Below are 16,677 nucleotides of genomic sequence, written 5' to 3' on the forward strand. Positions count from 1 at the left end.
AGTCACACACTGCTGAGCGCTGGCTGTATTTTCACATCCCATCTCCTAACTGCAGTGCACATACAGGATTTCACACACTGTGAACAATTCCACAGGCCACTGCCAACTGTGAGGTGTCAGACAGATCAGTTACCTACGTAAGCATCGAGCTGAAACATAGCTAATCCAAAATGAGGGTAAGTGATTTTGGTTTAGAGTCATCTGTCATGAATTCACTGTTCAATTCTATTCCAACAGAGCATTTCTAATTGAATGGTGGGCACTTAAACTATAAAATTTAAATCTGTGTTCTAATATTCATGTCATCTGCCCTTTTAAAATTCCTGGCTATTTGAAACCAGGAGCTGGAACAGGTCAGCTTTGGCAGGAGTAAAGAACAGAACAAACAAAGGTGTTTTCATTCAGTTCTCTCTTGGCCTTTCTTAAAAATGGTGCATTGTGGGCTGGTGTCTATTTAAACACAAACCAGTGACTTTAATCTCTGTCCCTCAACAACCTGTCTCTGCTTTATTTTTAATGGCGATGGTGTGAAACATCTGTAATTAGAAAAGGATTATTGCATACAAATCTTGTAAAGCTCCTTCAACCCCCCTGCTCAGCACTGTTACCAATCATCCCCTATTGCCTATTACAGAAACACTGTAACCATCAGCAAAGGAATGGTTTGCAGTTCATACACAGTATAAGTCAGAATAAACTGTCTTTTAAAACTGACTTACTATTACTCTCACTTGTTTTTAAGGAGGAATTACATCTTTCTCATAGTTCTTCTCTTTCCCTACTGCTGGATACTCTCCAAAATGGCATCAGTTCCTTGGGTCTAGAGGTTGTCTGATCAGAGAACAAAAAGTTCTGCATGTTGGAGTACAGAATAAGAACAATGGCTTGAGGCCACATTTGACTAGCCAGACACATTTTTTATTTATCTCACTGTATTTTATTGTTGTTGTTGAAACTAATAGTATCGCTCCACTTCTTTGATGGTATAGAGGTAATTATGCTTCGATTCTTTCCATCTGCAAGGTTCTTCTCTGGCCAATGGAAGCTTGAATCTACACAGCACTGTGAAAAGGAAACTTGATGGAGAGAAAGATTATGTCTTCGATAAGAGACTGAGATACAGTGTGCGACAAAACGAAAGTAACTGCCGCTTCAGGGACATTGTAGTCCGGAAAGAAGATGGTTTCACACATATTTTGCTGTCAAGTCAGACTTCAGAGAACAATGCACTGACCCCAGAGGTAAGTATTTAGCCCTAAAAGCCAAAGAAAGCCATCCTAATGTGTGGGTAATCTTGCAAACACTGCACTCGAATTCAATTTTATGTATTTTTTTTTTCCTAATTTATGATTTTAGAAAATAAATCTAGAGTACAGACATATCTAACTTTTTTACACTTGGAATTCCTATCCAAAAGAATGCAATGGAAATTAAATTTTAATTCACATCTGACAAAAAAAAAATTAACGAAAGAAATGGCAGAATCAGTATTTCCAGCATGGAGGTGTGTGAAGCAGCTTTTCACATGTTGAAGTTACTGATATTTACTATCCTTAGGAGAAATCTGGTCTTTCTGCTTTTACTAATTTAAATAGTGCTCCAGTTGTATACAGAGAATTTCAGTTTATATCCTGAGACAGCCATTCTAAATTCTATCTTGATCTCTAATTACTTTTTCTCTGAATCACTGTATGAGTCCTTATTTTTGAAATCCTAATCAATTAGGGGCTCTATCCTCAGCTGAATTGCATAAAATCATACCACATATAAAAGATATTAATGAATTCCCTTGTTCCAAACATAAAGGCAGACTCAGACTTGCAGCTTGTACTTCCCCAGTACATACATGGATCACTGGAAGGGTTGAGGAGCTTTTCCTTCCATTCCCTGTGGCTGCAATGCCTTCTTATACCATTCCCATGTTAGAAAAAAAGGGGTGTCCATAAGTGCTTGCATCAGGGTGGATGTCCTGGAGAGAAGAAAGCATGCCTGAGCCCCGTTCCACGTGGGCAGTAATGGCCTGATGGACAGGGCTGCCACAGATCACAGAGGGAACACCAGGAGCTGCCTCCCAGCACCAGTCTGGCCTGTCTGAGCAACCTGCAGGCAGAGTTCCTCCAAGGGCTGCCCTCACTGAGGAGATCTCAGCCTTTTCTGCCCCCAGACACTCCAGCACAGCTCCGTCCTACACAGCAACTTCAAGACTGTGTGAAATACCAGTTTGAGCACCACCTGAGGGAAGAGTAGATTGTAGCTTTGAGGAATCATTTTATTCAATAAGAAAATTAGTAACTTTGAAGTTAATTACTTACAACTGGCAGGTATGATGAGTCCCCTTCCCAAATTCACACGTACACGTGGGCAGTAATACACTGAGTGATATTAAATGGCTAAAACTGATGGTACATAACATTTATCACTCCTGGTTTTTAAACTACCAAATATTTAGAAGGACTATCTTGGTAATTACCACAGAACACCAAACACTCACTTTTAACACTAATTCCTTAAAATGCATTAGATTGCATCAAATCCATCATTCCATCTCTGTCTTAATTACCACTAATTGACACTGCAGGTAATTTAAGTGAAGGAGCTCAAGGGCCTGAAAAAATGTGAAATCATGGACTTACTGTGTTCAGTCAGAACAGACATACATTTACATTTCTGGCTGTACTGTTCCACATCAGTGGTGTTCAGATGCTCTAACCAGGGGATTAATTCAGGCTCTTTGGATCTGCCAAACCAATCAATTTCATCCTTTGAAAGTTTTCAATATGTCAGGAACCCACCTCTGTGGAAGAATAAGTGATAAGCATGTAATAGTCCTCTCCCTGCATCATCAGTGTAGACTATTTCTAGAACCTTTATTGAAACTCACTTGAAAACCAGGAAATACATTTTAGAAAACCACTTTACTGACCAGGATGGTCAGGAATTAATCAGGTAATGAGTTCTCCTCATGGAGATTGTCTGTTTAAACCTCATCCAGGCCAAGAGCAATCACAGGCTCTTGCCCTTGGAAGACTCATGGCTGCAAATGTGAAACGGCTTCTTTGGCCTCAGTCCAGGCTGCTGCCCATGATCATTCACACCACAAAATCCAGCACCTCCAGGATTGGCAATTTCACATTCTTGCTGGCAATTACAGCAAAAACCCCAGGAACTGAAAGGAGGAATGTGTTGAATGACTTGTCCCTGCAGTTTGTCACCCCTAGCCATAGGTGAGACAAACTGATAAAGTGTTTTAGGGAGGTTTAGAACATTTTCAGTTTTGATGCCTTTTATTCCCAGTGAATAGAAACACATAATTCCTACAAAATGAAGAAAGTGTGTTTCATTTTGTGTAAAGAAATGCTCACTTCAAGCTTTATTAAACATTCAGTAAATTATGTTTGCCAAATAGCAAATGAATCATTTATTCAGAGCAGGTCTACTTGAAGTGGCTAAATAGTGGCCTGGTTATACCCAGCCATCTACATTAAGAAAAGAAAAGGTGTGCACTGCAAATAATCATTTTAAACTTTTAAGCTTATACAAAATTCCTCTCACCCCTCAACAGCTCTGTTTCCCTTCGTGCTTTATTGGACTCTTCAGATGAAATTTATTAGTTGTGTTCAACCACTGGCCTCTGATATTTATGCCAATTTGATTAAAATGACAAAGAACTTATTTATGCCAAAAAAAATATGAAAGTCTAGAGAAGTCTACCTGACTCTTCATCCTGTGTTGTTGGTTAACCCCATTTTTGCAGGTGATTTTAGCATGAAATGTGCCAATGCTCTTTCCAGCAGCCTTTGAACTTATTGAAGTTGGCTCAGTGCCTCTTCAGTAATTGAGTTTTTTCTACAAAAATGTTCAGGGCACTATAGAAATTCTTTCTTATTTTTTACAAGAGCTTATAAAACTTCCAAGACAGTGTCATGAAACAGTACAGCTTATACTTATTTCAGTATCTTAGGCTTGCTACTTTTAAAATTTGTTTTTTAAATATATTTGTGAAGTATTTCACCATTATAAAATCCATTAAGACATTTCTTCTTGCGGGACTTTTGCTGCTTCTGAAGCTCTTTCTCCAGTGATGCTGCTGCTGTTTTAACTCAGCACATCTCAAGGATCCAAATTCTGTTTCAAACTAAATGGACCCATCTGCTGTTTTTATTTAACACTACTAACAGAGCTAGGAGTTAATATTCCCCTGAATTAAAAGCAAAACATTCCCTAAAAAGCCAGAGTTTCCATCAAGGAGTGACAAAACTACCTCAAGTACTTTCTCATACACAAGAATCAGGTTTCAAATTTCTGGCCATGTGAATTACAGGGTTTAAAGTTCTGCCAGGTGCATTTTGGAGCAGTGGTTTGCTTCACTTTTCCTAACTTAGAAATAATAAAAAAGAGGCAGGTACAAGTTTATTGTTCTCTCTGGTCCTGCTGTCATACAACAGTAAATTGTGGGTTTGGGCCAGTGCTTGTGCCTTCAGCTCTAGAGGTTCCCAAGTCCTTTAGGTGCTGGACAGAATGGACTTGGAATCTGTTTGCACAGGCAGTTACACAGTTTATTTATGTAAAAAGGCACAAGTGGGGAAGAGGTTCTAAGAACAATGGAATGGCTTTAAAATTTGGATTTATGGTAATATTTACAAAATAATTACCTTTAAGAAGGTGAGTCCTCAGAGACTCAGAGAAGTTAAATTTTTTAACTAGTGCTTCTATTTGTGTGAATAAGAGACTTCTGTTCAGGATACTTGGTGTAATTATTTATGTATAAATTCCCAGCTCTTTGATTTTCCCAGAATGTAACAAGATGGAAAGCAAAGGGCACCAAATGCCTTTGGAAATTTCCTTCGTCCAGCAAAGGGCCCTAAAATAAGCTCTTAGAAGTTTAATGAAGTTTTTAACTGGTTCATGTTTATTTTGCAAAACAAGATGTCCTGTTCAAAAATGAACCAGATTATTTTCTTGAGAGGATTAAAAATATAAGCAACTTCTGAGAAGGTGATAATTTTATTATATATTTATGTTTCAATAAAACAGTAAGTGAAGCAGTAGGCCTGTTCTAAATTTACAGTCCAATCAACTATCATAACCTAAATAACTGGCCCATACTGTTCTGTAAATACTTCCTCAGAAATTTTCATCAAATGCATTCAAATAGAAATATTGTCCCCACAACTGAAAATTACCTAAAAGGCCATAAAAAAGCTAATTAATAAAAGCATGGACCTGGAGAATATTGCTAAGGAGCTCTGGAAATAGTAGTATTAGATCTGGTCCACTAGAGAAAATAAAATTTAATTGGACAAATGCCATAGTTATAGCAAAATGGGAAAAGGTTTAAGGACTATGAAAGAAAGAAAAAGAATATGGAACTGACAAAGGAATGTAACTAAAGACAGGTTGTATCTCTGTATTTGAGAACTGAATTCGTCACCACAGTAAATAGAAATTTGTCCTTAAAAACAGAGCAGTTCTGAACTAAAATTATAATTACTTTACAGTACTTCAATTTAAAACACACTTTGGCAACCCGGCAGACAAAGCAGCTCTTTTATCATTATTTTCCTGTTTGTAGCTTCCCTGTAATCCTAGAAATAGCAGAGAGAAGTACCCATCCCCACATAACCCATAACCCATGGGGAAAGCCAAGGCTCCCAGAAGCAGCAGTGAACAGCAGTTGCTGTAACCAGGCTGAGTGACAAGGGGAGCCGGGGAATTTTGCACTGCACCAGCAAAGGAACCATGGCATAGACCAAGGGAGTGAGAATTGACTTGTCTGTCATTGCTGGATTCCAATGAGCCTCCAAGCGCCTTTGGATGATAATGACAAACTTTGAGCTGCTTAGAAGAAAACATACATTTGGGAGTCTGAAAATGCTGATACATAATGGTTTCCTGGTTTCTTTTGATAGAAACAAGTGGAGCAGTTGAACTAAATTTCCCCTCCTGCTCAAAAATAGTAACCAAAGCCTTCCCACTTTCAACCATATCAGAAATTGACTCAATAACAGACTTTCAATGTCATCCTCTCCAGAACACTGAAAAACAGTGATGGCAGAATATTTGGTTTTTTCCCATAATAAGTGTAACCTCTGCTCAAAAATTTGGATGGCTTTTAGATGGCTTTTAGTCATCCAGATCAGTGAGGGGTGAGATAAAAAAGAGGCAAGTTTGTAACAGTAATGATGTGTATGAAGGAGAGCACTGCTAACAGCAAGGAGGTGGCACATAGGCAAATACCACTGGAGGAAGGGGAATAATAAACTTGCTGAATGGAGTATCATGGCATCATATTTAATGCAACATTCCTCACTGGATAGAAAATGTTTGACTGGTATTCCCTAATGTTATTTATACATTCACCCTAAGAAAGAGCAGATTCTGAGATCTTCTAAAGTGAATTAAGAGGACAACATTGCATTCACATGGAACTAGGAAAACCAAAATACGTATCTTTTTTTATTTGACTATCTACCACATTCTAAAGTTTCTCTTTTAACATTGAACAGAGGTTTTAGGGGTTTATCCCCTTTGTTTCCCCATATATGTGGAGTATTGCTGTGTTTCTTCCAGCTGAGGGCTGAGACAGCCTCTGAGACTCTCAGAATGAACAGTGCTCCTAAAATTGCTGATGACATTTTTGTACCTGCATAAGAATTTCAAATACACTTCCAAATTCTGCAGCTTTTAATTACTTCACTTCCACCCACTGTCACACACTCAGTATTACAGGCATTCTGAAGTGCTCTTGCAGAAGTGAAGCATCTAAAAGTTCACCACCTGCTCTCTCATGCCCAGTCCCAGCAGCCAGTAATAATCATCTTTACACAAACCCCTAGGGAAAGCAGCACAATCCACAGGATTTCTATTAAAAGGCTACCTAGGGTGGCATCAAGAAAACTTCAGTGTTTAGGGACATTTCTTAAACAAGGCACTTTAGAGATCTAAAGAAGTTTTGGAAACAGAAAGTAGTGAACAGAAATAATCACAGGCTAAAATTCTTGGGTTTCTCTCACATGGAAACTCTATTTAAATCCCCAGCCACATTTAGCTCTCTCTTACCTAAATTTACACCAGCAGCAAATCTTTTGGTGCAAAGGAGAAAAATTTGAGTCAGCAGGACCCTGTCTATAGGAAATACTTTGACATATGGGTATGATTAAGGATAGGGGGTGTCACACTAGATGGAATCATGGCCCCTGCAGTGAGGAGAAAATCGTTACACAGAAAAGGGGGCTGAAATGAGTTCCAGCTCACAAACCACACCCAATTGTGACCAAACAAGAAGTTACCCATCAGAAGTTTATGAAATAATATTTCCTTTTAAAAATAATTATAAAATAATTCTCTGCTCAGGTGAAAGGCCATTTTTGTACAATACCAGCAGCTCAGTTCTATACAGATTTTTATAAGGTTTGACTTATGGTGCAATTAATAGCTTGATCCATTTGTAAAACAGAGTCAAAATGTCTCTTTTTCAAGAGACTTTTTTGCTTTAACTTTTGTAAACTGTAAAAATGTCACTGACCACAGAAAAATGAATAATATATTTGTCATGTTGATGTATATGATGTCCTCTTGTCCTGCTTTGCTCTGGTTGAAGTCATATAAACCAAAGTAGTTAAAGAACTGAAAACTGATTTTGCTTACAAGCTATTGAGGTTAATAATAGGCTTTTGCTGTGATAAACATGTTCCCGATGATACAGTGGTGAACACTGAATGTACACAGTGAAAACAAAAAAGTGATATTTGGAATTATTAAATTGCAATCAAGTAGCATAAACTGTGTAGAATTTCCCATACAAAAAAGAACAGCCAAGTCCTAAAACGTCCTTGAGTTAATAAAGCATCAACAAAGCACTGCCAAATATAAAACATTTTGCAAACTCTCAGTGTTACCATTCTAATGATTCTAATATCATTCTATATTAAAATTATATATAATTGATGTAATTATTAATAGTGCCCAAAATTTAAGTCTCTCAAAATCAATAAGGTTTGTAAAAATAGGGAAATGATATTGCCACGGCATGCTTGTCGAATTGTTTACTTTTCTTTATCCACAGATCATGAAGGAAGTTCGGAGAGCATTGTGCAATGCATCAGCTGATGACAGTAAACTCTTACTTCTCAGCGCAGTGGGAAGTGTATTCTGTAGTGGCCTAGATTACTCATATTTAATTGGCAGGTTATCCAATGACAGAAGAAAGGAAAGCACTAGGATTGCAGAAGCTATAAGGTGACCCAAGCTTACCTATGATCTCTAAATTATGAAATGCAGTGTGTGATTATGAAGATATTTTTCAGGTCCAAAAGTGTTGTATATTTAAATGTTGATTGCATTCTAATTATAGTCCTGCAAATTTGTTTAGTAAAAAGAAACTTGGACCTTTCCATATTAGATAAGAAAGCACATTTATTCCAGTGCTAATATCCACAGGGATTTCTTTTATTCCAATTCTCTGTATTTAATATTTCAAATCATTCCTCAAATTCAAATACAGCTTCATTGTTGTTTTTTCAAATTCAGTATTGCTTCATGTTCTAAAGTGGTTCCTGAAAGGCAGATCTTTTACTTGTTTTAATGTTCATCATTTTCATGAATTTCAGTCCAAATGGGAATCCATGGCTTACTCATATTCTGTTGAAATAGCACTCTGCCTCTGTATTTCAGAGCCTTACTAGAAGGGTCTCCACTCTTCTTCTTTAATTTAAATTACTTAATATATATGTAAATGTAGTTTTATTTTTGTAACTAAAATGTGACTTTCCTTATATATATATCACATCACCTGAATAGAATTCCAGGGTTTATGCCATGCAGTCTGCAAATCAATCTGCACAACACATCACCAAATATTCCCTTATCCACAAGGTAGATTTTTCCAGTATAAATCAACATTATTCCACTAAAGCCAGTGGTATTTCACCAGTCTGTATCAGGAGAGGATTTGGTCCCTTTTTTTTTTCCCCCATTTCCTACAAATAATTATTATTCTTCTGAGAGCTTTAAAACTTTATGCAACAATTCTATGAAGGAATATTAAAGATTTTTTTTTTTTACAAGATATCTCTACTTTGGATTTATTCATATAACATAAGATCAGGTTTAGTTATTACACAACATACATTAACCACCAATTATCTTGGTTACAACTACTGCAGATCAGTTTGGATTCTTGGTTTAAAACTTTTGAAATTCTCAAAGTAGCAATTATTTTGAAAGAATTTAAAAGATACTTCTTAAATGTAATAAGTTACAATCTGTTTGTAAGATCCTAGCTTTGCTTGAATATCATGAGTGATATTTTTTAAAAGTGAAACCTTTTGAAGGACACATCCTCATTTTATTTTTTAAATGTGAGGGGGTTTTTAACGATGTGGAACCAAAAAAAAAGTGAGGGAAGAAAATTACTGTTCTTGTTTGAAAACACAGGCACATTCACAGTCCACTAAAGATACAAATTTAATATTATTCTTGTAAAAATTGTGCAGTTAGGTATTATTATATATGCTTACATTTATTTGCACACATCTAATATACAGGTATACTTACCAATTCAACATTTAAATTAATACAAGCCAGACTGTGATAGTCAGTTTTTCCACCCTTGGACTTACAGAACACTCTTGAAATACTGGTACAATGTACTTCTCCTTGTCAAGAATGTCGGCTTCAGGCCCACTGAAAATAGATTTTTACTGTACTTCTGGAAACAATACCCTATGTTTTCCATTTAGCACTCTCTGTGCTTTCTGTGAACAAAGGACTCAACTCATGGAAAATACACTGTAATAAGAGAAGAAAAAGTGTGCATTGCTTTTTCAGTGGTTTAGATGTCCTAAAACACATCCACGGATCTCTGCCTCCACTGCTTTACATCAAGGTAGACGTGTATCAAAATGAAATGGAACTCTTGGTTACCATGTGTTTCCACTTGCCAAAGCGTGGCTCTCCTATACCGGTCACAAGTTACAGCTGGAGTTTCAATCCCCATCAAGTCTCCTCTCCCATGCAGGGTTTATTCATTGGTGGTGCTGTGTCCTCGGCCACTGCCAGCGGGGTTTGCAATAAACAGATGTGTGGCACTGCAGCTCCTCTGCAGGCACTGGTCACAGATCCATCACAGATCCATCACCAATCCATGACAGACCCACCAGCCTGAGCTGCCACCATCCACACTCCCTCCCAGAGCAGGGAAAAGGCAGACAGGCTGCACAGTGTGGCCTGCAGAGCCCTGGGATCAACACACTCCCTGGAAGGCATTCCCAGCACCGAGCTCACACCATCAGCTGGGCAGCGTTGTGGCACCCGAGCCTCACCACTCTGGGTGTGCTCAGAAGAAAACAGACAAGGACAAATTTACTTGTTCAGCTTCTTTACAGCCCTGGATGTACTTAAAAGCACTGACCAGCAGCAAGAGCCTGAAACGGTGCAGAGGTGTCTGAGCATCCTAGTGTGTATTCGATGGTCAGCTTCCCAGATATCCTCTAGCCAAACCAGCAGCCTTCTGCAGACACATTTTCCTATCTTTAAGCATCTGGATCTACTGTGCAACAACAGCTGCAATCTGAAATCCTTTTCAAAGACTGCTTTGAATTGAAACAATTATCTTGTAGCCCAGAAACTCCATGTGTGAACTTACAGTTTGGAGACCTGGAAACGTGCCAGGTTCAGGGTAGAGAGGTGACCCACTGAAACAACGCACCAAAGAGGAAACAAAGATAAATGTAGTGCTGGTCACTGCGGCTTCTGGAGACCAAAGGCAGGCATTTGCTCCCCTCATAATCTCCCAATATTGTAGCCTTCCACTCCATCCTATACGTAGCATGTTGCACACCCATCTGTTTTACCATCATCTGTGCTCCCCATTCTTCCCTCATGACAGAGGCTTGCTGTACCCTCTCAATGTTATCTTCCACTCTCTCCCCATCTCCAGGTCCTCCCTTCCTTGCTCACTCATATGAAGACTTCTTTCAACCTTTCCCCTCCATTAACGTGTTCTGCTTTGTTCTTCCTCCACATTATCTGTTTCCTCTCCACATCCCTAATTGCTTTTCCATATTCACTTCCAGTCCTGTTTATCACCATGATTCCTGCTTTTCTCGACAACACTGTTTTTATCTGCCTCCACATAGTCCTCAGATTTACTGCCACCATTTATCCTTAGTTTGCTTTCTTTTTACCTATCATTCATCACATCCCTGTTCCTAACTGTGGTCCTACCTGGAAGGCTTACGTAACTACTGAGGTTCTCAAAATTCTGGAATTAGTGAGGTGCAATGATCCAGTCACAACTCAGTCATAAACTACCAAAGAAATAATGAGATAAGGGAACAGCATTGTTTCTGCAATGAAAATAAACCACAACTCTCCTTAACTCTGCTCTCCTCTAGACAGAAATAGGCTTGAACAGACAATGTTCCTTATTTCACTCTCTTTGTCTTGACAGTGATCTCCTGGTTTATTACTGTGAACAGAGCTGCATCAATTCTCTTATTTTCCCATGGTCAAAAATTAACTCCTTACTAGAGGACTTGAAAACCAGACTGTATTAATTGAAAATTTAATGCTGGGTCATCTCAGACTCTTTGTCCTCATTTAAAATACAGCCAGTGCCCCTGTACTTCTGCCCACCTGCCACATGGGCTAACCTGCAGGGCCCACCTGTGCTCAGGTACAGAGGCGTGGATCCTTTTGGCCTCAGTGGGAGAGCAGCAACTCATCAAAGGCCACATTTGACAAAATTTTCTTTCCTAAAATCTGTCAGCAAAGATGCACTCTGGATCTAATAAATACCCAGTGCAGGGACAGAATCTCCTCTTTTGCTTGGAATTTGATTTATCCATGTATTTTTTCTAAAGTAACTGAGCATCTCATTTTCCTCCATATACCTGCTGTGCACTGAGCTGCTGGAGCCCATAATTTGCCCACAATTACACTCTTGCTTTTTTTCTAATTGGAGTAAAGGCTGTTCCATTCAACAGATGTCTTTCCGCAGTTGCTGGTAGGTAACTTATTTAAAAGATCTCCTCATTGCACAGAATTTAACATATTCCAGTTCATTCATCCAGATAAATCTGATGGCATTTAACTTCCCCGTTATTTCTCATCACATTTACTGGGGTAGTCAGGCAAGGGCATCTGCTTTGTAATGGCTTTGCTGAAGATTTTTGCAATGAAGACCCAACAGATCACTTGCCCTGTTCAGACATTTCTCTCTGTGACTCCCCTTTGCACATCTTGTTCTTTCTGCTGGTGTGCCATAAACATTGACAATCTCCCAATCCTCTGATGGGACTTGCAGTAACCTTTGACACAGAATCTTAAGAGAACTTTTTGAAAAAAATAAATATTCAGTGATCCACCTATGAGTGTCCTGTCTTTCACACTGTAATATTTCATCAGTAGCCAAACTGGGTCCATCCCAGCCAACTGTGGAGCAAACCAAGAAGTGTCATGTGTACAAACTCAGGAGCTACTGGTCCAGAAGTAAAACTAAACCAAATCAAACCTTTCTGCAAAAAGTGCAACACTCAGTGCAATCCACTTAATCAGGTCATATACAACATACACAAAACTATACAATAGCCCAGGTACTCAGAAAGATTAAATAACTAAAAATAAGCAAACTTTTCCATGTGCAAACTAGAAAGTATCTTGCAGTTCTGACCTCATAAAACTGGGCATTTGTTGTGTTCTTCTGTGGTTCTAATTTGTTTTCAGATTAAGTACTTTAAACTTGGGTATTTATGTGTTACTTCTGTATTCAAGACCTTTCTTTTATTTTTTATTTTAGGGATTTTGTAAAAGCTTTTATTCAGTTTAAGAAGCCAATTGTGGTTGCTATCAACGGCCCTGCTCTGGGGTTAGGAGCTTCTATTTTACCACTCTGTGATATCGTTTGGGCAAGTGAGAAGGCTTGGTTTCAGACACCATATGCAACAATCCGACTCACTCCAGCTGGCTGCTCATCATACACATTCCCACAAATTCTGGGTGTTGCACTGGTAAGGTTTCCTACCTCAAACTGCTGAAGAACCTTTAATAAATTCCTGTTCTTCTTTCTCTCTTTAAAAAGTAAACAATTTTCTTAATTGTCTTTAATGGAAATCTGTGGAAAGTTCCTCTAATCACTACCAACTTCTTATCACAAAATAACCTCAGAATTCAATATACAACACCTGCTGTACACAAGAAAGATTGGACACAGGTTAAAAAAGCAAAGATTGTCAACATCATGGTAGAAAAGTGAAGAAATACATTAGCAGAATAACCTTGCAGAGTAGTTGTCTGCATTGTGTTAGGGGTGGGCAGAAATACAGCCAGATGCAGCTCTCTGCTCTTTAAAGATAATCCACAATGATTCCAGTAAGACTGCTTAGCTTTTACCAGTATAATAAATCAGAATTTGCCCCACAAATATTTCCTACTGGATTCCATGGCTCTCGACACAGTATCACTGACAGTTACTCCTGTAAGATCAGCAATAGAGATTCACCATGCATGCCAGCACATTTCTTTTAAATGAAACCCATGCTGTGCTCTGGCCACCTGCACAATCCTTAAATAGCTACTGAAACTCCTTTTAAAGTATTTTGCAGTATGGAAAGATACAGAAGAACATTTGTAATTTAATCATAAAAACAGCAGGCAAGTATGAGAAAAATTTTAAGGGAATTACAACCCAAGATTACCAGAATCTTTTGGTTCCACAGGCAAATGAAATGCTGTTCTGTGGGAGAAAGCTGACAGCACAGGAAGCCTGCAGCAGAGGACTGGTGTCACAAGTATTTTGGCCAACAACATTTAGCCAAGAAGTGATGCTACGAGTGAAAGAGATGGCATCCTGCAGTGCAGTGGTAAGAAATCAAACTCCTTCATTAAATGGCATTTCACAGAGGTAAGGTGCGCTCCCAAGGCTCGTCACACGTGGGCCCTCAGTTTCCACAACCACACCTGTGAAAGAAGGCTGACATCAGGAAACCTGGATAGGGATCAGTGAGGTTGTGTGGTTCCTCATTTTTCAGGTACAGGGTGGGTTATTTCCTTTTCCCATCTTTACATTTATTCAATGTGAGTGGCACCTCCTTGCCCCAGATTTTGAAAGGGGCTTTTAGGACAGGTTTCCTTCATGAAGGTGTAACAGTCTGGAACTATACAACTGTACTGGGAAACCTCTGTAGGGCCCGTAAGAAAACAGATTTGCCTTTCAGTTTGTCCTGGCCTACCATGTTTCAGCTGAGTCTGCCTTCTTTTCTGCACCTGCACAGTTCCTGCTGCTGCAGAATGTTCTACACAGCACCCCAGAAGGGTAGGATAGTGCCAGCTAAGCTCTGCTGTGAAGGAGAGGTGAGATCCAGACAAGAGGGATTTGAACACAGTCTGGTCACAGTGTATTATAACTTTCCTTTTGCGTACACAACAGTTGAAAGAAAATCCTTTCCTATCTTTACTTCCTAGGGGTTTTTCCCCTCAGGCAGATATACTCCTATTCTGGGCATATCCTTGTTTAAAAAACATGCAGTGAAGAAAGTGATACTGGCTGCAATAAAACTGCAGTAATTAAAGTGAAAATTGTTATCGTTTCTTGCTGTATTTCCTATGCCTGAAACTGTCTCGGCATCCCTCAGTTTCATTTAAAAGATCTGCTGTAAAAGGAGGTAGAGACACAAGAGATTTTTAATTAAACAAAGTGTAGATTAGATCTCACAGAAGACATTGAAAATGAAATTCTCTGGAAATGTAGCAGAATTTTATTTGATGATGCTGATATAACATGTATTATTTGAGTTGGGAAAACCTCTGGGCCTTACTGTGAAATCTTCCTTCCCTCACTGCTATTGGCTGCCCATGAAATTTTCTCAAGACCCTTTAGGAAAACTGGTGCTGACTTGTGGACAAAGATAAACCTCCAAAGACTTGTTCACAAACAAACCACAAAAAATACACAGGCCCCTTGATTTGCAATGAACACCATTTACTTGAGTTAAAGACAAATACTACTTTGCAATAGCAGTGTTGAAACCTGCAACAGGGAGGAACTGGGCTTAACATGAAGGTGTTGACAAAGCTGAGTGAAAAGAATGCACCTCCCTTCCCACAGAGCACTGTATTAGTTATATTAAATCTTCTGTCCTCAGAAAATCAGTAATGTAGGAATTATTAATGGGTTTGTTTCACTAGTTGAGTTCCTTGTGAGATACATACTGGTGTTGTATATTTCAAAATTAATTTTAAAGGAATCAACCTCAATGTGTTTAAACATGGGTCTTGGGAAAATGAGCTGAACTATGGGAGCAACCATGGACCTGCAGTTCATGCCTTGTAGAACTTGCTACAATTACTAAGGGCTTGAGATTGCACATTCTCTTGCAAAGATCTCTGGTGATTTGTTGTATCTGCCAAGTAAATCTAACTCCAGAACACAGTCAGAGGGTGCTTGTTTTGCTCAGCACCATTCTTTTATAAAATATTTCACTTTCATAAAAATGTAAGTAAATAGGCTTTAACAGGGTTTTGCAGTAAAGGCCCTTTCTTATTTTCTGTTTTGATAAGGAAATAATACATGAGGGAAAATTGTTAAAGATGATGGACATCCACATTTGGGTTTCCAACATGTCTAACCTTAAAGGCCCCCTTCCAGAAAACAGGTAGCCAGTATATTGTGCCTCACACATTTTCATTTCAATGTGAGGGAGGTCAGCTCCTTCTTGTGCTTCATGGCAGACCTTCAATTAATCTAAAGTACTTCAGAATCCCTCATTCTTTAAAAACCTGGCACTAACCCATCAACCTCAATTCTTAAAGATGCTGACTATCAGCAAGTGGAGTTGTGGCTATAAATCAATTGTAATTTCTGGGCCCAAAGAAGTTATTTAGATTGTAAAACAGTCAGTAGTCTAAAAATGCTGTTCACGCCATTATCCATAGCAATTTTCTCAGATTCAAAATAAAATACTGAGTCGTATTTTGACTTTAGGTATTGGAAGAGTCCAAATGTCTCGTGCGGAGCTTCCTGAAATCTGGACTTGAAGATGTGAACGAGAAAGAGTGTCAGATGTTAAAACAGCTGTGGAGTTCTTCCAAAGGACTGGATTCATTATTCAGCTACTTGCAAGACAAAATTTATGAAGTCTGATGTCTTGGCCTAACTAAAGAGAAATTGCTCCAGTTGTGACCAGAGTCAGACATGACTGTGTTTGAGAAGCAGAGGCAATGCATCAGAGGAATTTGTGACAGTGATCCCAATGCCTGTGGCTGTGTGGATTTCCTTGTGAGCTACACAGCTGCTTGCAGCCGGTTTGATTTTGTGTAACCAAGACGTGGGCAGGCGTTCAGTGCACATAACCTGTGCAGAGGCTGCATCTTTCACATTGCTCATCCACATCCAACTCTACATTCCATGTGCTGAGAAGCACCACTGAGGCCCAGCAAGGCTCACCCACCTGTAAGGGTTTATTTTGTCTGTCCTTCTTAACTTATTCTTGCTGTTGCAGCACATCTGGGCTGACACAGAGGGCTCAGTCTAAAATCCGGGTCAGCACGACCTTTCGTAGACCCAAAAACCATACATTAGAAATATGTTAATTATTTTTTCTAAGTTCTAACAGTTTAATGGAAAAATCTGATAATTTATATGTATAATATGTAAAGTTAGTTTACAAAAACAACTAG

At 38.8% G+C, this 16,677-nt stretch overlaps 1 protein-coding gene across 1 annotated transcript in view; it reads left to right on the plus strand.

Moving 5' to 3' along the window:
* CDYL2 (chromodomain Y like 2) overlaps positions 1-16,141 on the plus strand; it is a gene marked incomplete at its 3' end in the record, with an annotated part of 55,133 nt that extends 38,992 nt beyond the window's left edge. Inside the window, exons 3-7 of the mRNA XM_082290303.1 lie at positions 1,024-1,241; positions 8,066-8,238; positions 12,800-13,010; positions 13,719-13,862; positions 15,983-16,141. Of these exons, the coding sequence (XP_082146429.1) occupies positions 1,024-1,241; positions 8,066-8,238; positions 12,800-13,010; positions 13,719-13,862; positions 15,983-16,141 (905 nt within the window). The remainder of the gene's footprint in view (positions 1-1,023; positions 1,242-8,065; positions 8,239-12,799; positions 13,011-13,718; positions 13,863-15,982) is intronic.
* Between the last annotated feature and the right edge of the window lie 536 nt (positions 16,142-16,677).

This window comes from Coloeus monedula (assembly GCF_965178545.1).
Source record: "Coloeus monedula genome assembly, chromosome: 13".
Lineage (NCBI taxonomy): Eukaryota > Metazoa > Chordata > Aves > Passeriformes > Corvidae > Coloeus > Coloeus monedula.